Source organism: Nomascus leucogenys, chromosome 13 (genome assembly GCF_006542625.1).
Source record: "Nomascus leucogenys isolate Asia chromosome 13, Asia_NLE_v1, whole genome shotgun sequence".
Taxonomy (NCBI): domain Eukaryota; kingdom Metazoa; phylum Chordata; class Mammalia; order Primates; family Hylobatidae; genus Nomascus; species Nomascus leucogenys.
The window spans coordinates 80,436,864-80,464,081 of NC_044393.1; the positions used below are offsets into that span (position 1 = coordinate 80,436,864).

A 27,218-nucleotide genomic window follows, 5' to 3' on the forward strand; every position below is an offset into this window, starting at 1 on the left:
ATTTAAAAAAAAAAAGTAAAGGTGGGATCTGGCTAGGCGGCCTTGAATTCCTGAGCTCAAGCTATCCTCCCACTTTGACCTCCTAAAGTGCTGGGATTAAAGGCATGAGCCACCATTCCCCACCAAGGTCTTTGAAAGCACAGTGTTTATCACTCAGTGTTTATCACTAGTGTTAATTATGTAGCCAGTTCTATTCTTTATTTACTTTTTTCCCTTGTGGTACAGAAGAAATCTGTGATTTGGGAGAGAGCTTATGGGGGAGGTTCTGAGTGACAAATCAGCATAACACATTTAAATTGACAACTGAGCGTGCGTCTTGATTGGCAGGCAGGGAGCAGGGTGAATGACCTACTCAGGAACAGAATGGGATGTTAGGTCTAACTTGTGGCCCACAATAAGCTGTGGGTCACTCTTAGAATAGTGCACCTCGACTGTGGCCAGGGTCCTGTGTGAGTTCCTTGTACTTGGACTCCTTTCTGTATCCTTGGCACCCTCTCGAAGCTAACCTCAAAATAACCCAGGCCCAACTCTAGCCCTCTCTTCAGGGTTTAACTGCCTTTCACAACTTTCATGGAAGGAAAATCATGTTGTAACAGTAGTTACAGTCTAGAAATGTATTTTTCTGTTGTTGGAACTCTGGCATTAACATGATAGTGAGAAAAGAGTGTAGGACTAAAGAGCAAAAAGATAGAGAATCAAGGACCGTGCTGCCATTTAAATGGTTGTGTGATCAATCTCAAAGAGAATACTTAACTCCTGCATCTAATTTCCCGAGTGGGGACAATTCCTACAAGATAGATAGATAGGTTTGTAAGCCTCTATAGGTTTCCTATAAAATGGTTTGTAAATGGTAAGATGCTAGGCAAGTAGACAAGATTGTTGTCTAGCAACTAAGATTATGGACCAATTCTACCTGACAGTTTCCCTTCTGCAAGTTGGGAATGATGAAGTTTTCCCCTTCCAGTGAGGAAGCATGCAGCTGTGGATAATACCACACTAGGAGATGAAGAAAGTTAGGATCACCTCCAGTGATTCCTTCCTTAAACCTCTAACTTCCCTACAGACCTGGAGGAGGGATAGGCAGAAGCCTCTTGTAGCAGTAAACAGATCTTTTTATGGCAGAAACAGGGCCAGAATAGAGCTTCTTTGTTTTTACATATATATATATATATATATATACACACACACACACACACACACACATATATATACACACATATACACATATATATACATGTGTATACACACACATATATATTTTTTGTCTCTTTGCCAGTGTTTTCATACCTGATCAGTGTTCAGCAGCCCTCTTGGGGATTTCTGATAGTGGTGATTCACAATGTATCTGAGGCAGAAGTAGAGGGAGAGAAGAGAGCGAAACATACAACAACATCTTAGGGGAAAGTGAGGTTCTTTACAGTCACTAGGATAGCTTGAGTAATGTAACCTTTAGGATCCCCCCTTTTTTTCTTTCAGTTTCTCTCCTCCTCTCGCCTAATTTCTTTGCTTGCAGAGTTGGACAAGTGTAACTCAGCACAGAGGCTCCTGTGCTACGGGTGTGACCCGACATTCTCAGGCACTTTGGAGATGAGCCTCATACACAAGTGAAGGCTTTAAGTCAGAGCAAAATACTAGAGCTTGAACCAGTTTACACAAAAACACTTTAATTGACGGTATACAATTTTCCAAAATATATTTTTGTAAGAAAATGCAATAATTAACTATAGTTTTTACAAACAAGTTTCTCAGTAAATTCCAGTGTACTTCAGACCCCTGTCCACTAAGACACATATGATCCCCCAGTTCCTGGGCAAACTGTTGAATATTCACTGCAGACAAAAAGACCCACACCAAAGAGTCATCTGCGTCCTCCCACATGTTGTGTTTGCAGCAGACCTGAGGGATCAGCTAGTGACTGTGACAAAAGCTATGCTACAGTTTTAGTCTTGCCCTCTGCCTCCCCGATCTTGTTTCCTTGGTCCCTCGGTCCTGTTGGAATAAGTTCCATACATAAAAGCTCATCCAAAACTTGTTCCTTGGCAGAAAGAATTGTTCACTTACATCTTAAACCTAAATGATTCAGAGAACGGTGTAGAAGACCAGCTCTTATATTTGTGTTGCTGCCCTCCCTAGCCTTGCTAGGGTAAGAACTGGGAAAGGAATTCTGTCCTTTGTGTCATTCTGGCACCTTCGAGTAGCAATCCTTAATTTACCGATTATTCCTTCTGAGGTGCACAGTCTGCGGATCCAGGTTTTAATCTTGTTTCTGTCCTGAACCATGTGATTTTGAGGAAGTCACTTTATCTTTGTGAGCTTCAGATTATGTTTTTCTCTAGAAAAAGACTGGACTAGATCTTGAAATACCTTTCTCCATGACTAGAGGGTTGCCTGCCAACCAGAGCATATTGACTCCAACCTTTACTGAAATGGAGCTGTGACTTTGCTGGGGAGGGGGCAGGGTTGCATTTTAAAATAAAAAAAAAAAAAACACCTGACCTACAAGACAAATACTTTATCATAAGTTTGTCTTGTTATATTTCATTTTTTGTTTTAAAAAAAAAAGCAAAAACTTGTCATTTCCAGTGAGACATTTACATTCCTGTCCAGAGAGAAAACTTGGCCATCACTCAGCTAACATAATGTTTTTCCAAAGTATGTTCACTTAAAGCAGTGCGGGGTGGATTAACATGGTCACTGTATTTACATTATCCAAAAAATGTCTGTATGTATCAGTTTGAACTTGTTCTTCAAAGTTTCTCCAGTATATTGTCAAAAAAGATAAAGCTCAAGAAGTGGTTTAAATAAACTTTCTGCTAGCTTTCCTTATCAAGCGGGAAAAAAATCTGGTGTCTAGACTAGATTAAACCCGTATTCTGTCTTACGATGCAAAGAATATTCTGTACCTCCTTCATAAGCATTGCTGCCTGTCTCCCCACTCTCATGACAGTAGGCTTCCCAGTCATCATACTCGTGGTTTCTGGCCTTCTGTGAAGCTTGGGGAAACCACAGTTTACCACTGAAAGAGTTGATAAACTGTCTTTGCTACAACCTGTTTAAGTCATGCTGAGCTTCTAGTGTTCCTCTTACCTCTTCCCAGACCCAAAATCTGAATTATCAGAGAGCATTTAGAACCCAGTGCGGAAGATGTAAAGGTGGCGGAAGATGATGACCTTTATAGATGCATGGCTGTTTGGCCTGTTGACGTAGGTGTCCTGGTGGCAAGAGCAAGGCAAGGTGTCAGATTCTGAAGCTGCCCTAAGCCTAGACTAACACAGTTTGGACGAATATAAAGCAGTAACCTCTGAACCAGCCCAAAGCCTCTCCGGGTTCTCCTTGGATAGAGCAATAGAGTCAGGAGAGTCAGGACCGACCTGGCCAGGCACTCCTGCTCTCTAGTCCTTGCCAGTCATCATCTGTCTCCAAGAGGCCATAGGGTTGCAGCCTTTGATTGATTTGCAGGGGCCTATCTGCTGTCTCTGTCGAAAGCCCTGGCTGGTGAAGTGTGACCCAGTATCAGCAAAGGAGGAATAATCCAGTCTGGCCTCTCCCACAGGACCACAACAGAAAACCTACTGGGTGGAGAGAACCCAGCGCTGGGCAAGAAGGAAGCAAATGCCTCACTCAAGCCTAACAAGATTTCCTGTTTTCCCCCAAACAGGCACTGTTCTCCATCCTGCCCACCTCCAAACACTAGAGCGTCGGGGCAGATGTTTTTGGAACTTGTTAGCCTCGCATCCCCCTAACTCCTGGGAAACTCGCTGGGGTCCTATGTGAACCCTTGGCCTTCCTTTTCCCCTAGGATATCAGATGGCTACAGACCGTGAGGAAGGAATTAGGCAGACGGTGCAGGACAGATCTTCCCCAGCCCCTCCCCTTACCCTTTTAAAAAGTAAGCCATCCTGAGTGGATAGCCTATTTCATCAGAACTACTACAGCCGGAGCCTGACTCTTAAGACCCTGGAGGTGTGGCGTTTCACCCGAAAAATGGCAATTTCATTCCCTTCAGCAGTTCTGCCCATTTTCCTACTTGATCCCAGGGAATCTACGCCCAGAACGATGGAGACCATGGCGAAAGTTCAACATTCCACACAGGATTCCCCCTTCTCAATCAGATGAAACCTCACCATGCCCACTGCTTAGGAGCCTTCTAAATGCTGGGTCCGTAAAAGTCCTATATTGGGGAACAGACATAGCTTTGTGTTTCCCTGAGATGCCACTAGAAACTGCAAGAGAACTGCAGCAGCCCCACTAGGCTCACAGAGAAGAGGAACAGCAAGGCCTAGCTCCAGGCCAGGACAGTGGGACGTTCCCACAACAGTCTGTCCCCCAGGCTGCCCTTCATGCACCCAGCATGCACTGTGCTTTCCAGGCCTTCTTTCCCTGTGGCACAGGAGAATCAGAATGAGTGAGATAAGCTAACTGGACATCTGCAACTGTCTGAGCTTTTGGCCTTTGGCAGTGGAGGGCTGGGTTAGAAAACAAACAACTATAACAAAACTCTCAGCAACTTGAAATGTCCCTGAGTTTCTTATGACATACATACAGAGGAAAGCCTGTCCTTCCTGGCTGCTTTAATGGATTGTCTCTGAAGACACATCGCTGATGGGGAGCCCCGGGAAGGCCTCTCCTGCAGCCACTGCTCTTTCCTACTGGGTCCCAGGGAATCACTCCCATCAGCTGAGCAGTGAACAACAAAAGGAACACGCTGCTCTCACTAGCTACAGCAGATTTTAGTCCCTGGTGGAAATGGAGGCCCAAAGAAGATCCTGGGTAGCTTCTGCAAGGAATGCCAGGGGCAGTGGGCCAGTGTTCCTGCTGACCCCTCATCAGCTGCCCTGAGATACCAGCCTGGACTCAAGAGTGTCCCCTTCTCTCCTCACCTGCACGTCGGTCCCCTAAGCAGACCTGTTTCACGCAGGGAGACCTGTGTGGGTTAAGCCCCCATCTCACGAAGCAAATGTGAGAAAATCCAAATCCAGAACAAGGGGTTCAAGGTTATGAATAACCTGTGCTAATCCCAGAGGCCCCAGGACAGAGTAAGTGGGAACAAACACTGAGTGTAGGGAGGGGTAAGAACACAAGAGGGTGGAAAGACAGGTACACGAGGCTAGGGTAGGAGAAGGAAACTTGGAAGCTGGACTTTCAGGTCATCAGATCCCACCGAGCCAAGGTGTAGCCCTGCCCTCCTTTCCAGCCCAGCCGCCTGCTGGAGTTTCACCCCTGCCCGGGACTGCTCTGGACGGAAGGCACACGTGAACACAGCAGTGTAGCATGGTGCAAATGGAATCTTTGTTCTCATCCTGACTCTGTCACCAAGTGGCTCTGACCGTGGGCAAGTCACTTACCCTCTTCAGGTCTCGGCAATCTCACTGCAGAATGAAAGGATTTGACTAGTTCATCTCTAAAGTCCTTCACGCGGCTTTTTCTTGATCTCCCTCATCATCCAGCAGCACTGAGCTCAGGCACTAATGGGTTATTTTACAAGAGGAATCTGGACAGAATGTGATTTGTTCAGGTTGAAAAGGGAAAAATTAAGGCCTTGGGGGGATTGGGAGGGGACACCCCTCGGAGTTCACTCTCCCTCCCCAGTCTTTCCCTTCCCCGTCCAAACGGCACTTGGGGTGGTGGGTCTGGAGCTCTGTGGTGCTGCTGGAGGCCACCAGCAGACTGGACTAGAGGTGTGTGTCTTCCTCCTCATCCAGGTCGTCCTTGGTCAGGTTGTCCAGAGGGACGATCCAGCTGTCCCCCAGCTCCCCATTGAGGCTGACCACCTTCTTCTCCTGCATCTCAGAAGAGGTCTCCATCACTTCCAGTGTCGGGTTGTCATGGTAACCATTCTCCACTGTCTGCAGCTCCTCTGTTAGCCGTTGCTAGAGTGGGGAAGGTGACCGGCAAGAAGGGGGTTTCAGAGGGCTCGGAGCTTAATATAGTTCATGTACGTACCCTTCCCACTCAGGAGCCCCACTGTAGCTAAAGCAGGCCCTCACTGCTCGCCTGTGGGGCTGGCTGCTCCTGGTGGTCATTCTGGCTCTCAGCCTTGCCCAGAACTAGTTTGGAACAAAGACTTGCCCCTCACCCTCGCCCTGGTGGCAGACCTGTGAAGTCAGTGGAGATGGACTTTGTTCTCCGGAGTCCTCTAAGCCCTTTCCTGCCCTTCATCCCTTCCCCCAAAACCTCCTCTCCAGGCACCTACCTCACCTATCATAATGAATGGGAAAAACACTATTAAAAAATGACCTCTCTCGGGCTGGTTGACTGAGCCCTCTCAAGCCTGGGCAGGATGGGTATGGTGTCTCTAGAACCATCCCTGCAGCAGATAGCAGCCATCTGACAGAGGGCTTTCTGTCCCTCTCAAACACAAACTTGAGTGCATGCTAGAATCACCTGGGGAGCTTTTAACAACTACACTGATGGACGCAGAGATTGTTTGAATTGGTGTGGGAGGCAGTCAGGCAAGGGAATTTTTCTCAAGTTCCCCACAGTGTGCAGGCAGGAGTGAGAACCACAGGGTCTGGGTGGCACCATCATGGCGGGAATTCTAGTAAGGTAGGCAGAAGAATTTTTGGTTATACAGAACACCTAGGCCTGCTTCTATCAATGAATCCTCAGACCAGCTCTGCAAGGAGGTTATCCCTGCTGTGCAGATGAGGAACCTGACGCCCAAAGAGCTCATCTGACTGACTTCCTCAAGGTCAGGGCCAGGACTAACCAAGTCTCCCTGACTCCAGTCCAGGCGTGGTGACTCACACCTGTAATCCCAGCACTTTGGGAGGCTGAGGCAGGCAGATTGCTTGAGGTCAGGAGTTCGAGACTAGCCTGGCCAACATGGCGAAACCCCATCTCTCCTAAAAATACAAAAATTAGGCGGGTGTGGTGGTGGGCACCTGTAATCCCAGCTACTGGGGAGGCTGAGGAACAAGAATCACTTGAGGTTGCAGTGAGCCGAGATCTCACCATTGCACTCCAGCCTGGGTGACAGAGCAAGACCCTGTCTGAAAAACATAAGAATAATAAAATAAGTAAGTCTTCCTGACTCCAAAGCCCACGCTCTGTCCTCTGCCACGCTGCCTCTGTAATCCTCTGTGGACTGAGGCGGCTGCCTATCAGGGGTGGCCTCTGCCTGTTAGAAAGCGTCCAGGGCCTGCTCCCTTTCCTCTTCTGCAACTCGGGAATCACGAGGGGAGGGTTCCTCTGGTGACCTGGGCTGCTTTCCCTGTGTGGCCGCAAACAGCTGCTTACCTGGTCCTTCCTCTGGGAGAGGCGCTGGTGGCAGCAGCCATAGAGGGCCGCCACGAGGAGCAGGAATGACGCCATGCAGACGATGGTGATGATGAGGGGCATGCTGAAGCGGTCCTCGGCCTCCTCCGGTGGCCCCTGGTCCCCTAGCTGCATGTTACTGACCCCTGCCTGCATAGGAAGTGGCAGAAAACAGGCTGGGGGCACCCTCTCTCCCTCAGCCCCCGGCTTCACTGTAGAGCCCCTCTGCTTGCAGTCTGCTAGGGTCCGTGCCACTGCCCTCTTCTACATGCAGGCACGTGACGGGGTTCCTCCCCACAGAGAGAGGGGAGTAACCAGACTTCCCACAAGGGGCTTCGGAGCCACTCTGTCCCCACATTTGGGGGCCGCTTACCTCCTTTAGTTCATCCCATTTGTCCTTCAGCCGCTCGTACACATCTTTGGCAGGGAGCTTAGCTGTGGGAGAGGAGGGAGACACTGCCCAATGGCCCAGCCCAGAGCGAGGCAGTGGGGGACAGGGACTGCGCCCCAAGAGAGGGACGCACCATATCTCAGTCTCCTGAGTGTGTCTCTCAGGTGACCTGGGAGGGGGTGTGGCTTGACAGTTCTTAGGGAAATGAAGGGGCACCACTGTGACCCACCCTCCAATGTGGCTTCTGCATGCCCCCATTCCCACACATGCAGGCCCCAGCCCAGGCCCCCTTGCCCTCCACTCACTGTGAATAGTGATTTCTTTGACGACCACTGCCTGACTTCCTAGAACACGTGCCAGCCGTATGCTGCACTCATCTTGGGCCGGGTTGAAGGTGGCTTTGACTGCTTGGCATATCAGTGTGACCAGTTTCTCATCCGGAGGGCCCTCTGCCTGTGGTGGGGAGAGGGCAGGTGACTCTGCGGGGAGCGTGACAGCAGCCTAGCCCTGTGGGGCTGCCCTCCAGCTAAGGTCGGGAGAATGCTGTTGCCCTGCTAGAACCTGCCTCCCTCTCCAGCCCCAGCTGGTGCTCCACGCAGGCCTGCCAGGAGCCAAGGGTTGCGTGCTGTTCTCCTGGGCCAGTTCCTGCCTCCTCTGTCTCGTTCCCATCAGCCCATTCCCCGCACTGTGTTTATGTGGTCTGTGCTTGCACCTTTCATTCCTTTCACCCTAGTGCCCCTTTTTTCCCTCCAAGCTATTCGCGGATTGGGGGTCCTTTTTATCTCCCAACCTAGAAAGGGCTAGAGTGGGGGCACTGCACAGCAACTCTACCCCACAGCCTGCGGGGAGACTCCAATTCCCCCTGAACTCCCATTCACCAGCCTTTCATGCCCAGTTCAGAGAAATCAGGTGGGGAGGCTGCAACTCTCAGAAGGGTCTCTACCCCCAAAGCTGAAATACATGTGCCCTTGCCCTCGGCAGAGCCTCTGGCTCTGAAGCCATGGACAGGCTGACAGGGAAGGGGCCTCCACTGAGTAGGGGAACAGGTGGGATCTTGAAGCTACCCCTAGGATATCTTGGAGGGGGTCTTATTTAGCTCAAAGAACAAAGATTGTGGCTGACATGGCTTTAGGGCTGAGGATGAGGAGAGAAGTGTGGGCAGCGTGTACCCAGTCCTGCCATGCCATCTAGGGGCACCCCTCCCTGGGGCTTCTCTGGCCTGATTCCGGAATAAATGACTAAGACAAAGAAAAGGACTCTAGGGATGGCTTAGCACAGAACCCATACAAACCACCCCTAAGGTTTCTACCAGAATTTCCTTAGGCTTACTAATTCCCCACCCTGACAGGAAGGGATCCAGGGTTTTCCATCTTCCTTTTCTAGCAAAGGAAAAAAAATGTTTCTCACAAACAATTACACAGCCTACCAAGCTACATCCAAAAAGAGGGTCTGAGGAAAGGCTGGGCGGGCACGTGACTGTCCCCAGAGCCCATCTCATGCAATGCCTGCCTTGTCCAATAAGCCCAGCCCTAGGAGAACACTGCTGCCTTTTAAAACTCTGGTCTAGATGTAGGCTTTTGTAAAGTTCACTTGGAAAATGCTGGCATAATGGACACCCAAAAGAAAACAACCGCAGAAAATTCAGGCAGCATTAAAGTGTCGTAAGCCCAAATTCTCCATCCTATCTACAGACACCGTGTTCGGGTCTGTTCTAGTTCTAGTTCCTGGGGGCGGCTGCAAAAAACCGGCACTGACCGGGAGAGGGCAGCAGTGAGCCAGCCATCTCCAGCACCCGCCGCGCTCAGCAGCTATTTACTGAGTGTGCACAGCGCACACTCCCCAGACCAAAGCCTTCGGACCCATGAAGACCGGTGGCCTGAAGGCTGCTCACACACTGCTACTTCCCTCACCCAGGTGTGCTCACACGCATGCTCACACGCACGCTCACCACCCAGACTGGAGAAATGCTGGCAGTGTCTCCTGCATTTCTCTCCCACCCATCCCGTCAGTTCCTCAGGTTAGAGGGAGAATCTCCCAGCACTGTTCGTCCATCAAGGCTCTCAGACAGTCCACGGACCAGGAAATGTGAAGCCACAGACGATTAAAGCAGACAGACTACACCTCTCAATTTCTCTTTCTTTTCTTTCTGTAAAAACGGGGTCTTCCTATGTTTCCCAGGCTGGTCTTGAACTTCTAGCCTCAAGCAAACTTCCTGCCTCAGCTCCTCAAAGTGTTGGGATTACAGGTGTAAGCCACCACACCTGGCCTCACCTCTCTTTCAATTGAGACATCTGAAACCCAAAGAGATAAACTCACCAAAGTCACTCCCAGAGCTAGGGGCAAACAGGAACCAGGATCAGGGTCCCTCAACTCAGCATACTGGAAATAGTCACACAGTGAAAGCTGAGGAAACCAGGGGCTGGGAGCGGGGATTCAGTCCTGTGGGTGTGTCCTGACTTAGAGAAGTCTAAACCTTGGTCTGTCACTCTGTAAGATGGGAAAGGACCACTTCCTACTAGGAAGAAATGAGGGCCGGAAAGCAAATGCACCTTAGAAAGATGCTTAAAAACGCACCTAGAAAGAACATACATTCCCTCTCCCTCCCTCAGCCCTGCTGCGAGCCTGCACCTGGGAGCTCAGATCAGCGAGCTGCGAGCTACTCACACAGAGGGTGTTTCCTGTGAGGTTCAGGATGAGCTGCTTCTCACTGGGTCTCTCAGGAGCCTCACACTTTGTCTGGAAGAAGCCACTGAGATTAAGGTTTGGGCTAATAGTCAGGGAATCTTTGACTTTGACATTGCCCTCTAACTAGGGGTGACCCAGATAGGAAGGAGTTCATGGCAAGCTGGAGGCATGGCTGGACCCATTCCAGAGCCAGGTATGCCCTGGCTGCATGGATTGAGGGCAGCTCAAGCCAGGACCAGGCTAACCAGGGAGAGGGAGGAGGGAATGGGTAAGTGCTGCTCAAAGCCCCAGCCAGGGGCCCTGGGTTGGAGGAAATAACAGGAAAGCTTGTCTTAAAGCCCCTTCTACTCGAGTCTGGGTTCTCCTACTTGCCCCACCCCTGCTGGAGTTACCCAGTTACTCTCATGAGCCACGGTGGGAGAAGGTGTTTTGGGGTAACGGTGGGTAGTTGATGCTGCCGTGGGGCTGGAGCTCATGGTCTCTGGCAGGGAGGGTGTTCCCAATGCTGTTGCCGGGCTCGTGGGCTGCACTGTCCCCTGGGAGGAAGGGGCCGTAGAGCTGGCTGGCATCTGACTGGAGGTCTGTTGAGTTCTTGGCGAGATAACCGATGACGCTGTCACTGGGAAAATGAGGGTAATGAGAAAAGATGAGTGCACCCTTGCGAGAAGAGGACAATCTTTTCTTGCTCTAATAGTTTTCCCAGGTTCTTTGGTCTTACCTCCCACAGAGATGGAAGAAGTGGACTCCTATGACAAGCCAGTGGAATAACCCAGCAAAGTCACAGCAGCCGCAGCAAATGTTCACTGAGCACTTACTTTGTGCAAAGGACTAAGTGCTTCAAAGGTGCTTTCCCCCTGAATCCTCACAACCCTCTGGGGAAGGAATCGTCATCATCCCTATTTCATAAACAAGGAAACTGAGGCTCCGAGGAGCTCAGTGATTTGCCGGAGTTCCTGTGCCAACAAGTGGCAGGGCAGGGATTCGAATCCAGGATTATCTCAGCCGGAGCCCACACTCCTACTGTGTGGCACCCTCCTGTAGAGCAGTGGCCTGCTGACTTCAGACCACATGCTGCTGATATGCGGCAACATCACCAGGGAACGCTCAGAAATTCTGGGTCCACAGATCTGAGATGGGCCATGATCCTAAGGCTCATGATCCATAGGTAGGTTTTGAAATTGATTTACTAGGTTAAGACAAACTCTTATAAATAATAAATAAGAAAGTAAGTAAACAGGTATCGGCCGGGCATGGTGGCTCACACCTGTAATCCCAGCACTTTGGGAGGCTGGGCAGATCACCCGAGGTCAGGAGTTCAAGACCAGCCTGGCCGACATGGTGAAACACTGTCTCTACTTTAAAAAAATAAATAAATAAATAAATAAAAAACTTAGCCAGTGTGGTGGTGCACACCTGTAGTCCCAGCTACTCGGGAGGCTGAGGCAGGAAAATTGCTTGAACTTGGAGGTGGAGGTTGCAATGAGCAGAGATCACGCCACTGCACTCCAGCCTGGGTGACACAGCGAGACTCCATCTCAAAAATAAATAAATAGGTATGGAATAGAAACTATTCCCCTCAGGTTCAAGCAATTCTCCTGCCTCAGCCTCCTGAGTAGCTGGGATTACAGGCACCCGCCACCACACCCAGCTAATGTTGTATTTTTAGCAGAGACAGGGTTTCGCCATGTTGGCCAGGATGGTCTCGAACTCCTGACCTCAGGTGATCCACCTGTCTCGGCCTCCCAAAGTGCTGGGATGACAGGCATGAGCCTTTTCAGAACCATCATGCCTGGCCCTGAAAAGTTTCTTGGTGCTTGAAGAAAACCAGGCATTACTTACGTAGGGTGGTGGTCATCCTTGGGCTTGTGAAGGTGTAGCCAGGGCTAGCCACAGTGCTTGAATTGCTTGAAATTGTCGTAAGATGGTCATGTCCCGAGCTTGTTGGGGTGGCCATAGGACGCATCGAAGTGGGTTGTGAGGGGCTAAGTGGGTTTGTAGGGTGAGAGGTCGTGGGATGTTCTGCCTTAGTGGATGTGAGGTCTGTGGCGACACTGTGGCTGCTTTTCCCCGCAGAGTTAGTTGTATCTTCTGCTCCAGTCTGGCTGCTTGTGGTGTCAGGTTTAGCTGTGGCTGTGGAGGTTGCAACTGTAGTGGTGTCTGCACCTTTTGTGCTCTTGGGGCCCTCGATGGTGGTAGTAGAGTTGCCTGAGCCGCCTCCTCTAGCCACGGTAGTGTTGACTGGGCCTGAGACTTGCTGAACCAGGGTTGTAGTCCCCGATGAGTCACTGGATACACCAAGGGTGGTCGTCTTGACCAAGGCCGAGGTTTTGCTGGCCTTGGAAGTGGGGACTGCGCTCTGTTGGGCTGCAGCTACAGCCGCGGTGGTGACATTGGATGCTGGAGTTGGTGCTGTTGTTTTAGATGAGTCCGTAGTAGTCTGGACTGCTGTTTCTAAAGACAACAGAGAATGGAGTTAGGGCTGGGAGGCTTCCTCACCACGCTTCTCTAGCTCTTCCCCAGGATTCAGAGGCCTTGCTCACAGCCCTGCTGTCTGCCTTGCTGAAGGCCTGGGGTCTGTGGTGAATCCAGAATTTTTGGAGGTTCAAGAAACCTCTTTTTTATTTCTTCTTCCTTTTTGTGGAGAATGGGGCCTCGCTATATTGCCCAGCAGGTCTTAAACTCCTGGGCTCAAGCTATCCTCCCTCCTGCCTCTGCCTCCCTGAGAGCTGGGATTACAGGCGTGAGCCACCGCGCCTGGCATGAAACCTCTAAGGGGGCAGCTTGGAGTGCAGCAGGGTCAGAAAAACAAAATGCTGCTGAAGGGGAGGCCAGGCCAATGAGGCCCACCACACGTGGAGGCTGTCATGCATGCCCTGTCCTCCCCGTCCAGCCCCACGCACATCCCCCCTTTAAGTTTCTCAATATGCTACCCCAGAACCAGCCGCCAGGAACACCTGTCTCCTCCTCCCCAGCTGCCAGGCACGTGGCCCGCAGAAAATTCCACAGACTAATGCTTCCTGAACTGCCGTGGCCCTGTTCTGAGCTTAAGCAAAAAAGACATGGGCCCTGTTCTCATGGAAGTGAAATCTGGGAGAAACTGATGATAAACTGAAATTACACAAATTACTATTTCAGTACTAGGTGAGCTGTGCCAAGAAAGAAAGGCCAAGTGCCCGGACTGCATGCAGCATGGTGGCTTCACCTGCCATTTCTTGAGGAAATAGGATCTGTGTCAGGCAATGGAGACACAATGGTGAACACGACACAGAGAGTCGTACCCTTGAGAAGCTAACACTCTGGTGGGGAGGCAGAGACGATAAACACCTGGACAGAGCAGCCATCAAATCTGCTTACCACACGGAGGAAGTGAGGAAGGAAATGACGCAGAGACGAGCGGGGAGGGACCATGTCGAATGAGGGAAGGAAAGGCATCTCTGCGATGATGGTTAGGCTAAGCCCTGAAGGATAACAAGGAGAATGCTGTGTGAAGAATGGGAGGAAAAGTGTTCCTGGCAGAAGGAACAGAATCTGCAAAGCCCCCGAGTAGGGAAAGGAGCTGACAGAAGACAAGCAGGAATGGAGTTTGGTGAGGAGGGGTCAGGTGCAGGGCTGAGAAAACGCAGAGTCTTATGACAGTGACAGCAACTGAGCATCCAAACCAGACATTTTTGAGAATAAAAGGCTCTCTTAAAAATCACATTCGGCCAGGTGTGGTGGCTCATGCCTGTAATTCCAGCACGTTGGGAGGCTGAGGCGGGCAGATCACTCGAGGTCAGGCGTTACAGACCAGTCTGGCCAATATAGAGAAACCCCGTCTTTACTAAAAATACAAAATAAATAAACTGGGCGTGGTGGTGCATGCCTGTAATCCCAGCTACTTGGGAGGCTGAGGCAGGAGAACGGCTTGAACCCGGGAGGCAGAGGTTGCAGTGAGCCAAGATGGCGCCACTGCACTCCAGCCTGGGCAACAGAGCGAGACTCCGTCTCAAAAAAATAAAAATAAAAAAATGCATCCTACGTAGAATGAGACATAAGATCATCCTCCTCAAAGGCCAACATGTAGATTCCAGATTTTATTCTTGGTGCAAAAAAGAAGCCACTGAAGGCATTAAAGCACAGAAGTTTTATAGGATGACTTACAGAGAAACCTGTTCCTGCTGCTTTGGGGAATGTAGACTGGAAAGAAGAGTGTGTGGAAGAGGGAAGATAAGTTAGGAGGCAATTACAGTAACCCAGATGGAATGAACACTGTTGGCCATAGGAAGCTACTGACACTGGAGACAAAAGGTGGATAGAGTCAAGACTGTTTTGGAGATCAACTGCTTGCTGATGTCCTAAGTGAGGGAAGAAGAGAATCTAAGGTGATTTCCTAGTTTTCTGTCTGGAGCAGAAGGGAGTGGTGGGAAGGGGACTGATGGCTGCATCCCGTTCTCTGTGCCAGCCAGCACCCATACCATTTCTCTATATTTGGGAGTTCCGCATCCCGTGAGACTTGATGGCAGCACAATCTGCCTCCTATGGTGATGCTCCTACGAAAATGCCAGCTCTTTGCCTTGCCAGCCTCCCCTGGGATGAGCATAAGCAGGTGGCAGTGCCACCATGAACGAGCAGTCTCATTCCAGCCGTGAGGGGCTCTGCAGGCAGGAGTGGTGACATCATGCATGGAGGTGAGGCCAAGCTCATCCCGGGCCGCAGCGCCACCTAGTGCTTGGCATGGGTAAGCCGCGCTGGCCTCCCTGAATCTACAGCCTGGCTTGGGTGATGTTCAAAGTAGCCCTGAATGTGGCCTCCAGCAATCCCAGCTACTCCATACACTGGACAGTATCCCCAAATCTTTTACACACACATTTTGCTACTGAAAAGCAGAAATGTTTATCAGGAGTAGCTGCCGGCAGCAAGACTTCAAGGATTGGTTGTCAGGCCTTGTTGGGGACAAAGGGCAGTCAAAATTCTGCAAGAATTAAGGAATGCTTGCAAGTGTCCCATGATATCAAGGATAAGCAGTCACATTATCATCTCTAATCTAGAGTGAAGTGGCTTTGGTGTGGCCCAGTGGCTGCTGCCAGAGTATGAAAGGCACACTCACCAAATGTGTTTTAAAAACCAATACAGGCTGGGCGTGGTGGCTCATGCCTGTAATCCCAGCACTTTGGGAGGCCAAGGCAGGTGGATCACCTGAGGTCACCTGAGACCAGCTGGGCCAACATGGTGAAACTTCATCTCTACTAAAAATACAAAACTTAGCCAGGCGTGGTGGCGGGCACCAGTAATCCTAGCTACTCAGGAGGCTGAGGCAGGAGAATAGCTTGAACCTGGGAGGCGGAGGTGTAGTGAGCCAAGATCGTGCCACTGCACTGCACTCCAGCCTGGGTGACAGAGTGAGACACGGTCTCCAAAAAAAAAAAGGGGGGGGGGGGGAGAAGCAGTGCAATGTGAGGGTTTGACAGGCATTTTTTCTTCTTAGTAGTTCATAAAGTAACAGTGTTTCTTACTATTGATGGCATCATAGTGTCATCTGGCAAGATACTAGATTGCTAAGGGACTATATCAACATATTTTTGGAATTAAGGAATTTGTGGGATGATTGTTTTTTGTTTTGTTTTGCTTTTTTTTTTTTTTGTGAGACAGGATCTTGCTCTGTTGCCCAAGCTGGAGTACAGTGGCACGATCAGGACTCACTACAGCCTTGACCTCCTAGGCTCAATCAGTCCTCCCGCCTCAGCCTCCGAGTAGCTGAGACCACAAGCACACACCACCAAACCCAGCTAATTTTTTTTTATAATTTGTAGAGATTAGATCTCACTATAATGGCCAGGCTAGTCTCAAACTTCTAGGCTGAAGTGATCCTCCAGCCTCGGCCACCCAAAGTGCTGAGATTACAGATGTGAGCCATGGCACCCAGCCCTGGATGGTTGCTTCTTACAGTGGTGAATAGCTTAAAACAGGATTTGTCAACTCTGAAACTACTGGCATTTAAGTATAAGATCCTATTTCCTATGCATTATACACAGAATGTTTAGCAATATTCCTGGCCTCTATTAGATGCAAGTAATACACATGCACGCCCCTTTCCAATTGTAACCATGAAAAATGTCTCCAGATAGTGCCAAATGTCTCCCAAGGGAGACAAAATCACTGCCAGTGAAAACTACTGGTTTAAAGAAAGAGAACAACAAATTCAAATTCCTAAATCCTCCTATGAAAGCACAGACTGAAGACCAGAGACTTTCCAAGAACACGTTCAAGGAGTCTCTTTGTTTGCAGCTGAAGGGCTGAGAGGGCCCTTTAAAAGACGTTAAAAGCTTAATTCCGTGAGCTGCCGAATTAGGGTGTTAACTTAATTCATAAGCTCACCAGGTCTCTTATGTGAAAATAGGACCTAGAGAATTTGGTTTTTTTTGAGACGGAGTTTCGCTCTTGTTGCCTAACCTGGAGTGCAATGGTGTGATCTCGGCTCACTGCAACTTCTGCCTCCCAAGTTCAAGCGATTCTCCTGCCCCAGCCTCCCAAGTAGCTGAGATTACAAGCGCACACCACCACGCCCGACTAATTTTTTGTATTTTTAGTAGAAATGAGGTTTCACCATGTTAGCCAGGCTGGTCTCAAACTCCTGACCTCAGATGCTCCACCCACCTTGGCCTCCCAGAGTGCAGGGATTACAGGCGTGAGCCACCGCGCCTGGCCAACTTAGACAATTAAATGGTGACATGAGTTAAGGTGTAGATGAATCAGACTACCCATAAATCTCCATCTTCAATGGAATTCACTTGCCAGGAAGCTCTATCACTGCTCTCCTGTAAGATTCTCAATAACCTCGCTTGAGCTCATTGGCACCGAAAGCCAAATCTCATCATGATCCCCACTGCTCTTTATTTTCTTCAAACCTATAACAACAGTCAGATTCCAATATGTCCCAGGAGGAAAAACACAGACTCTGACCTAGGAGAAGGCTCACACACTAAAAATACCTACAAAAAAACTTGCAAATATTTATGGATATTTAACATAAGGGTGCTGTATCAAAAGGAGGATGATCATAATTTTACATCAGGCTGAATTACCCAGTATGGGTATGCATACCATAGGTTTTGGATCCAATATGCTGACTCAAGCAGCTGTAGGTAGTTCTCATTGCTTTCTTAGTTGGATGACTGAAACCTGGACTCAATGGAAACCCACATTAAATAAAGCTGAGTTGTCAGAAATTCCCTGGAAGAATGTATAGGAAGAAATGCAAAGTCTTGGCTGGGCGCAGTGGCTCACGCCTGTAATCCCAGCAATTTGGGAGCCCGAGGCAGGCAGATCACGAGGTCAGGAGTTTGAGACCAGCCTGGCCAACATGGTGAAACCCCGTCTCTACTAAAAATACAAAAACTAGCCGGGCATGTTGGCAGATGCCCGTAATCCTGGCTACTCAGGAGGCTGAGGCAGGAGAATTGCTTGAACCCAAGAGGTAGCACCACTGCACTCCAGCCTGGAGGACAGAGAGATACTCTGTCTCAGAAGGAAAAAAAAAAAAAAGTCTTGGAGAGACAGTGTTTATCATGTATGTCCTGCTCACTCATGCTCTGGTGTGTCATGAGAACTCAAATGACACTCCCTTTCCAAGGCTTTAAGCAACATAATTCATGACTTCTAAGATTCACATCTTTCCAGGTCTCTGAAATGAGAATGTATTATAAATAACTGTGGATCATGCTTTGACTGTGGTGCTTTTTTCTTTCTTTCTTTTTTTTTTTGAGACAGGGTCTTGCTCCATCACCTAGGTTGTAGTGCAGTGGCATGATGCACTGCAGCATCAACCTCCTGGGCTCAAGTGATCCTTCTGCCTCAGCTTCCCAAGTAGCTGAGAGGACAGGTGTGCACTATGACACCTGAGAAGTTTTGTAGAAACAGGATCTCCCTATGTTGCCCAGGCTGGTCTCGAACCCCTGTGCTCAAGTGATCCTCCTACCTCAGCCTCCCAAATTGCTGGGATTACAGGTGCAAGCCACCATGCCTGGCTTTTTGTCTAAGTGGTTCATAAAATAATAGTGCATCTTATAATTGATGGTGGCTTGGATTTGATTACATTTGGGATATTGTTAAGAGGAGGACTATTCACATGTTCTGAGAACTCTTACGACTGTCCTTCACTGGTCAGGTATGTGAATAGGAAATGCTGCTGATTTCAGTGGGGATGGACACCAGGTTCCTTAGTGTAGAGAAAATAACAGAATTTCGTTTCCAGGAAAAAAGGTGTGTGTGCTTCCACAGTGGGCAGCAAGACCAGCGTGGTGATCACAATGGTCTAACCAAGGCTATTTGCAGCAGCAGCTAACAGCTCATGTGCTCTTTAGCATCAGAATGGATGGGCAGCTCACTGACTTCCTAGGTGTAGGGCCCGCAAACTGGGAACTGTGTTGACTCACAACGATAGAGAACGCAGCCACTCAACCAGGTCCCAGAACTCAATGTTTTCAGACTCAGTGTTCCTTGAATGAATCGTGCATTTCTTTCCTATGGCTGCTTTAACAAATGACTACAAACTAGGTAGCTACAAACAACATAAATATATTCTCTCGTGGTTCTGGAGGCTAGATGTCCAAAACTGGCAGGGCCATGCTCCCTCCGAAGGCACCAGGGAAGACTCTTTTCCTGCCTCTTACCAGCAATCCTGGCTAACTCCTTGGCTTGTAGCTGTGTCACTGTGATCTCTGGCTCCATCAACACATGACCTTCCACCTTGCATAACTCTTGTTTTTTTTTTTTTTTTTTTTTTTAGGTATGGGTTGGGGCAGGAACAGGCATTCTGAGGGTGTGAGCCGCGCTCCAATTTCCAATGTCCTCCTTTAAGACCAGCCCAGGCCTGGTCCTCTATCTACCACCTTCAATCTAACAATGGAAAGCCACAAAACAAACCTAAAGAAAAAAATGGAGGAATGAAAGAACAACCAAAGAAATAGAAACCAAAATACAATAGCAAATATCAAAATCAAAACTTGTTTTTTTTAAACAGGCTAACAAAGTACCAAAAGTCTCTGGAGAGGTTGATCAAAACGGAAAAAAAAATCCAAAGGTATAAGTAAAGAATGTGAGGTACAAAAATAATAATAGTTATTTAAAGCATAATACCTTATGGGCAAATATTTATAAATTTGAAGCAGATGAGACAGACAAATTTCTTTCTTTTTTTTTAGTTTTTTGAGACAGAGTCTCACTCCATCCCACAGGCTGGAATGCAATGGTGTGATCTTGGCTCATTACAACCTCCTGGGGTCAAGCAATCCTCCTACTTCAGCCTCCTGGGTAGCTGGGACTACAGGCATGTACCACCACGCTCAGCTAAAATTTTTGTATTTTTTGTAGAGATAGGGTTTCACCATGTTGCCCAGGCTGGTCTCAAACTCCTGGGCTCAAGGGATCCATCTGCCTCAGTCTCCCAAAGTGCTGGGACTACAGATATGAGACACTGTGCCCCACCACAAATTTCTTGGGAAAGAAAAAAACTTACCAGAGTGACTCAAGGAAAATGGAAATAATCATTTATCCTATAATCATAAAGAAATTGAGCCTTTCCAACTTGGGTGCGGTAAAACGGCTCCTGCAAAGAAGGGTGGTGAGAAGAAAGGCCATTCTACCATCAACGAGGTGGTGACCCGAGAATACACCATCAACAATCCCAAGAGCATCCTGGAGTGGGCGTCAAGCAGCGTGCCCCTCAGGCACTCACAGAGATCCAGAAATTTGCCATGAAAGAGATAGGAACTCCAGATGTGCGCATTGATACCAGGCTCATCAAAGCTGTCTGGGCCAAAGGAATAAAGAATGTCCCATACCTATCCCTGTGCGGTTGTCCAGGAAACAGAATGAGGATGAAGACTCACCAAACAAGCTCTATACTTTGGTTACCCACATGCCTGTTAACACTTTCAAAAATCTATAGACAGTCAGTGTGGATGAGAAATAACTGCTGACTGTCGAATACATCAAATAAAGGTATAAAACCACAAAAAAGGAAAAAAAAAGAAACTGAATAGGTACTTTTTTCATAAAGGAACTCCAAAACAGGATTCAAAGATCAAATCATTCTGGCCTTACGTGAACTTTCTGTAGCAGTCTGTTCCGCTCTAATATGTGTCTGTAAAAGGAATTGTTTCATATGCAATTGTCCATCAACAAAACATGAAAAGTGCAAACCAAAGAAAAAGACTGATACATTTAGCGTCAATGTTAAGAATTTGTGTTCATCAAAAGAAATAGGACTTCCAGTTTCAGCTAATGAGAGGAGAGACTGGAAAGAACTTTGCTCCTACTCTGACTATAAGAAAAAAGCTGAGAGGCTGGGCACGGTGGCTCACGCCTTTAATCCCAGCACTTTGGGAGGCTGAGGCGGGCCGATCACTTGAGGTCAGGAGTTCGAGATCAGTGTGGCCAATATGGTGAAATCCCATCTCTACTAAAAATACAAAAATTAGCCGGGCGTGGTGGCAGGCGCCTGTAATCCCAGCTACTCAGGAGGCTGAGGCAGGAGATTTGCTTGAACCCAGGAGGCAGAGACTACACTGAGCTGAGATTGTGCCACTGCACTCCAGCCTAGGTGACTCCATCTCAAAAAAAAAAAAGAAAAAAAATCTGAGAAGCCAAAAAGTTATGACTTTTCTTGAGCCCTGAGGTCATGAAGAAAACAACGACCCTGAAAAGTGGAGACAGATGGACAACTGCAGGGGGCAACCGGACCTGAGCGCACTTGCTTTACCTGGGACATGGACAAAGTTCAGTAAGAAGATTAAGGTCATTTTTTTTTTTTTTTTTTTTGAGATGGAGTCTCACTCTGTCACCCAGGCTGGAGTGCAGTGGCATGATCTCAGCTCACTGGCTCACTGCAACCTCAACCTCCAAGGTTCAACTGATTCTCCGGCCTCAGCCTCCTGAGTAGCTGGGATTATAGGCAGGCACCCCCATGCCTGGTTGTATTTTTAGTAGAGAAGGGGTTCACTCACTCACAGACGTGAGCCACCACACCCAGCTGATTAAAGACAATTTTTAAATGAGTTTCTAAAAGCTGTGTATGGGTTAGTATGAAAATGTGAAGCCCTATGAGCTGTAGGCATTGTAAGGTCCACAGCACAGGGCAGTTTACTCCTGGGAACCCCGCCAGGTGCTCACAGGAAGCCTTGAAAAAGCAAACCCTTGCGGGTGGGGCTAGCTAGGGAAAGAAAACAGCCAGTGCTGAAACTCCATACCCACCACATCCCTGTAGGGCAGGAAAAAAGCCTTTCAGGTGGAGGGCAACAAAATCTACAGCCTGAGGGCACTGGCGGAAACCTCCCGCAGCCAGGGAAGAGGAGAGGAAAGATAAAACAGCTCCTTATTCCTGAAGCAAAGCAGAGCTGTGGGCTAAACCCAGCCGGGACATCTAGGAAGAGGCAGGAATGCCAGTGAAGACCACACCCTCAAGCTCAGCTTCCCAGTGCCTGAGTGAGACTTAAACAGAACATCAGGAAATGGTCCCCTCCCCTGTTCCACAAGGCCAGCAAGAGTGAAGTAAAAAATCACAGTGGAGCAGCAGGGAGCAGTGGCTCACGCCTCTAATCCCAGCACTTTGGGAGGCAAAGGTGGTTAGATCACCTGAGGTCAGGTGTTCGAGACCAGCCTGGCCAACACAGTGAAACCCTGTCTCTACTAAAAATACAAAAAATTAGCCGGGCGTGGTGGCATGTGCTGAGTAGTCCCAGCTACTCAGGAGGCTGAGACAGGAGAACCGCGTGAACCTGGGAGGTGGAGGTTGCAGTGAGCTGAGACTGTGCCACAGCACTCCAGCCTGGGCAACACGGCGAGGATGCATCTCAAAAACAGTAGACTACAGCTGGGGGGAGCCGCAAAAGGCAGACTCTGAGGAGCAGCAAACAAGGATGGGCTACAGCCAAGCAGGGACCCACAGAGATATTACTGGACGACTTTGCAGCCCCGGATGCACTGAAGGTATTCATAGCAGCAACAAATTGTTAAGCCCAGCCTAACTCGTGCCTTGATTAACATAAACCTTCACACTAAAGACACAGCAAAAGAAAAGCCACACAGTAGGCAGCCACTAATCTACTTCTGTCTGTGGACTCACCTATTCCGGAGAGTTCTTGGAAATGGGATCATACACTACCTGGTCTTCAGTGACTGGCTTCTTTCACTTGGATGTGTTTTCAAGCTTTTCTCTTTCACTTTTGTTTTCCTGGTTCATCCATGCTAGCATGTGTCCGTTCCTTACTCCTTTGTATTGCTAAATGATATTTCACAGTATGGAGCTCATCCATTCATCGGCTGATGAACATTTGGGTTGTTTTAACCCTTGGGCTATTATGCATAATGCTGCTATGAACATTTGTGTACAAGTGGACATGTTTTCAATTTCCCTTGGGTACATACCTAGGAGTGGAATTGCTAGGTCATATGGTAACTCTTTATTTAGTATTTTGAGGGACTGCCAAGCTGTCTTCCAAAGTGGCTGCCCCATTTTACATGTCAATCAGCAATTTTTTTGTGAATCCAATTTTTCCAGATCCTTGCCAACAGTTATCATCTTTTCCATTATTGCCATTTTAGTAGGCATTAAGTAGTATCCCATTGTGGTTTTAATTTTTATTCCTCTAATGACTAATCAAATCCAGCACTACATAGAAAGGACATAATGACCAAGTTAGGCTCATCATGGACAGTTCAGTATTTGAAAAATCAATCAACGCAATTCAAAACACATTAAGAAGCAAAATAAGAAAAAGCATATGAGCCAGGCGTGGTGGCTCACGCCTGTAATCCCAGCACTTTGGGAGGGTGAGGCAGGCGGATCACGAGGTCAGGAGATCGAGACCATCCTGGCTAACATGGTGAAACACCGTCTCTACTAAAAATACAAAAAATTAGCCGGGCGTGGTGGCGGGCACCTGTAATCTCAGCTACTTGGGAGGCTGAGGCGGGAGAATGGCATGAACCCGGGCGGAGCTTGCAGTGAGCTGAGATCGCACCACTACACTCCAGCCTGGGCGACAGGGCGAGAATCTGTCTCAAAAAGAAAAAGAAAAAGAAAAACCACAGGATCAGCAGACTCCTCAACTCCATACAAGATTATTTTTATATTTGCAGAAAAATCATCTAACAAATTTTTTTTTTTTTTTGAGATGGAGACAGTCTCACTCTGTTGCCCAGGCTGGAGTACAGTGGTGCGATCTTGGCTCACTGTAACCTCCGCCTCCCAGGTTCAAGCAATTCTCCTGCCTCAGCTTCCCGAGTGGCTGGGATTACAGGTGCACACCACCACACCCAGTTAATTTTTTGTATTTTAGTAGACACAGGGTTTCACTGTGTTGCCCAGGCTGGTCTCCAACTCCTGACCTCAGGCAATCCACCCGCCTCGACCTTCCAAAGTGTTGGAATTACAGGTGTGAGCCACTGCACCTGGCCCATCTAACAAAATTTAATATCCATTCATGATTTAAACCAAAACAAAACAAAACAAAACCTTTCAGCAAACCAGGAATAGTAGAGAACTTCCCTCACCTAATTAGTGATGTCTCTAAATAAACCTACAGCTAACATCATACTTAATGGGAAGAGATTGAATGCTTTGCTGTGAAGTTTGAGAACAAAGCAAGGATGTCCTCTCTTTCCACTCCTATTGAACAGTGTACTGTGAGTCCTACTGAGTTCAATAGCAAACACCACACACACACACACACACACACACACACACACAGACACACACATACAGAGAGAGAGAGAGAGAGAAAGAAAACAACAAGGAAATCTCAACAATAAAAACCCAATTTTTTAAAACAGGCAAAAGATCTCCAAGGAAAAATTACCAAAGATATACAGATGGCAAATAAGCATATGAAAAGATGCTCATCATTAATCATTAGACAAATTCAAATTCAAGCTCCAATGCAGCACCATTACATACCTATTGGAATAGCTAAAATCAAACAAACTGACAATCCCAAATGCTAAAGACGATCTCTCATACATTGCTGGTCAGAATGCACAATGGTACAGATAATCTGGAAAACAGTTTAGCAGTTTATTTTAAAGTGAAGCAATTATTATATGACCCAGCAATTCCATTCTTATTTACCTACACAAAATGAAAACCTAAGTCACACAAAAACCTACATGCAAATGTTTATAGCAGTTTTATTTACCATCACCCAAAACTGAGAACCACCAAGATATTCTTCAACAAGTGAATGGATATTATATAGCCATATAATGACTAGTCAGCAATAAAAAGGAATAAACTAGTGATTCGTGTGACAATATAGATAAGACTTAAGGCCGGGTGCGGTGGCTCAAGCCTGTAATCCCAGCACTTTGGGAGGCCAAGGCAGGTGGATCACGAGGTCAGGAGATCGAGACCATCCTGGCTAACACGGTGAAACCCCGTCTCTCTACTAAAAAATAGAAAAAAAATTAGCCAGGCGTGGTGGCGGGCGCCTGTAGTCCCAGCTACTCAGGAGGCTGAGGCAGGAGAATGGTGTGAACCCGGGAGGCAGAGCTTGCAGTGAGCCGAGATCGCGCCACTGCACTCCAGCCTGGGGGACAGAGCAAGACTCCGTCTCAAAAAAAAAAATTTTGCTAAGTGAAGGAAGCCAAAAGTCTGCACAGCATTTGATTCCATTTTGATGTTATGGAAAAGGCAAAATGATAGGGATAGAAAACAGATTGGTGGACACCAGAGGTTGAGGGAACTGGGAGGAGCAGACTCCTCAACTCCACACAAGATTATTTTTAGGACAGTGAGTGATGCACAAGGATCCACAAGACTCTGCATTTGTTGAAACACCCAAAGATTTGTGTACTCCAATAATTAACTTTACTTAATGCCAATTTAGAAAACTAATCATCTCGGATGTCCAGGAAATCCTAGGATGTAATGGAGACTACGAAAATCAATTTAACTATATTATAAAGGTATAACATGGCTAGGCGCAGTGGCTCACACCTGTAATCCCAGCACTTTGGGAGGCCAAGGCGGGCGGATCACCTGAGGTCAGGAGTTCGAGACCAGCCTGGCCAACATGGCAAAACCCCGTCTCTACCAAAAAAAAAAAAAAAAATACAAAAATTAGCCAGGCATGGTGGTGTGTGCCTGTAATCCCAGCTACTCAGGAGGCTGAGGCAGGACCACTTGAACTGGGAGGCAGAGGTTGTAGTGAGCCAAGATCGTGCCATTGCATTCTAGCCTGGGAGACAAAAGCGAAACTCCATCTCAAAAAAAACAAAAAACAAAAAACAAAAAAAGTGTAACAACCTCGCTGAAGAGGGTGGAGAACAAGAGTTGACTCTGGGAAATTTTTTTTTTTTTTTTTTAACTAGATACTGTAACAAACTGCATATAAACAGTGTATTTTAAGTAGTCAGAATGTTTCTCACAAGGGCATGTCAATTTCAAACCTACTTGACATGTACACTAGGATTGAACAAATAATTAAATAAATTAAAGATAACATAAGCCAGGTTTCTAGCTGTTGGAGAAAGAAGTTACAAATAAGTAAACAGGTGGGGAGGAGGCTAGCCCTGTGATGCTTGATGAGAGACAGTGATTTCAGTCAGTCAGAACTCATGTTTCAATAGACAAAGAGATGACAGATGAGGAAATGAATACATAGTAAACAAATGTATATTTCCCAGCTCTGTCCACTCAGAGCATCTAGAAGCAATGACAAACCAGTAGCATAGGGTACACCCAGGGTCCATATTTGGTTTCTGATACCATTCTACAATAAAATGAACCAAGGCTCCTTGGAGAAAGGGCTTGATTCTAATGCTGATACAAGGAAAATGCAAGATAAGCCTGGAACATCTTGTAATGTCAGAAAGTAAAGAAGTGCTAAAAAAAATAAAAATAAAGGCCGGGCGCGGTGGCTCATGCCTGTAATCCCAGCACTTTGGGAGGCCGAGGCGGGCGGATCACGAGGTCAGGAGATCGAGACCACGGTGAAACTCCGTCTCTACTAAAAAATACAAAAAATTAGCCGGGCGTGGTGGCGGGCGCCTGTAGTCCCAGCTACTCTTTATCAAATGCTAGGGGACCAGAGACATACGGCAGCATCTGGAGGGAGCTGGACAGTCAAGAAACTTGTTTCCTTTTCGAAGGTAGGAGATGCTAGAGAATGGTGTGAACTCGGGAGGTGGAGCTTGCAGTGAGCTGAGATTGCGCCACTGCATTCCAGCCTGGGCGACAGAGCGAGACTCCGTCTCAAACAAAAAAATAAAATAAAATAAAAATGAAATGAAGAGGAAGGCAAGTTCAGCCTGAAAGACCTGAAAGAGGGTCAACAGGAAAGAGCTCATAATGGCCAAACCTGGAACAATTTGAGCAACAAAATAAGAAATACTGGATCGGAACCCCAAGAATAAAATAAATATCCAAGAGTCTAATCTGATAAATGAACGATTAAATAAATAAATCATCCTTACAGTGCTTTTCCAAAAACAATTGTAGGTATGCCCCCAAAACTTCTATACTTAAGAAAACAACCCAGTAGAAAAAGAATTAAACATGCATTTTACAGAAAAAAATAGCACAGCCTAAGAACATCTGAAATGTTAGTAATTAGGGAAATGCAAAATAAGAATTTTCTTTTCATAACCATCAGATTGACAAACATTTTAAAGTCAGTAAGAAGTGGTAGCAAGAATATGAAGTAGTGTAAATTGGTTGAAACACTTTGGAAAAGAGTATGGCATTATCAGAGTTAGACGTGCACATATTGTTCAATCCACAACTTCCTTTCTTTTTTCTTTTTTTTTTTTTTTTTTTTTTTTGAGATGGAGTCTGTTGCCCAGGCTGGAGTGCAGTGGCGCGATCTCGGCTCACTACAGCCTCCGCCTCCTGGGTTCAAGCAATTCTCCT

At 47.6% G+C, this 27,218-nt stretch overlaps 1 protein-coding gene across 1 annotated transcript in view; it reads right to left on the reverse strand.

Moving 5' to 3' along the window:
• Positions 1 to 1,641: 1,641 nt before the first annotated feature.
• The window catches only part of PODXL (podocalyxin like), a 55,572-nt gene continuing 29,995 nt past the window's right edge, over positions 1,642 to 27,218 (reverse strand). The window contains exons 2-8 of the mRNA XM_030825630.1: positions 12,173 to 12,784; positions 10,726 to 10,952; positions 10,313 to 10,384; positions 7,954 to 8,101; positions 7,631 to 7,692; positions 7,240 to 7,407; positions 1,642 to 5,870 (exon numbers count right to left, since the gene is read on the reverse strand). Coding sequence (XP_030681490.1) covers positions 5,673 to 5,870; positions 7,240 to 7,407; positions 7,631 to 7,692; positions 7,954 to 8,101; positions 10,313 to 10,384; positions 10,726 to 10,952; positions 12,173 to 12,784 — 1,487 coding nt within the window. The 3' untranslated portion in view covers positions 1,642 to 5,672. The remainder of the gene's footprint in view (positions 5,871 to 7,239; positions 7,408 to 7,630; positions 7,693 to 7,953; positions 8,102 to 10,312; positions 10,385 to 10,725; positions 10,953 to 12,172; positions 12,785 to 27,218) is intronic.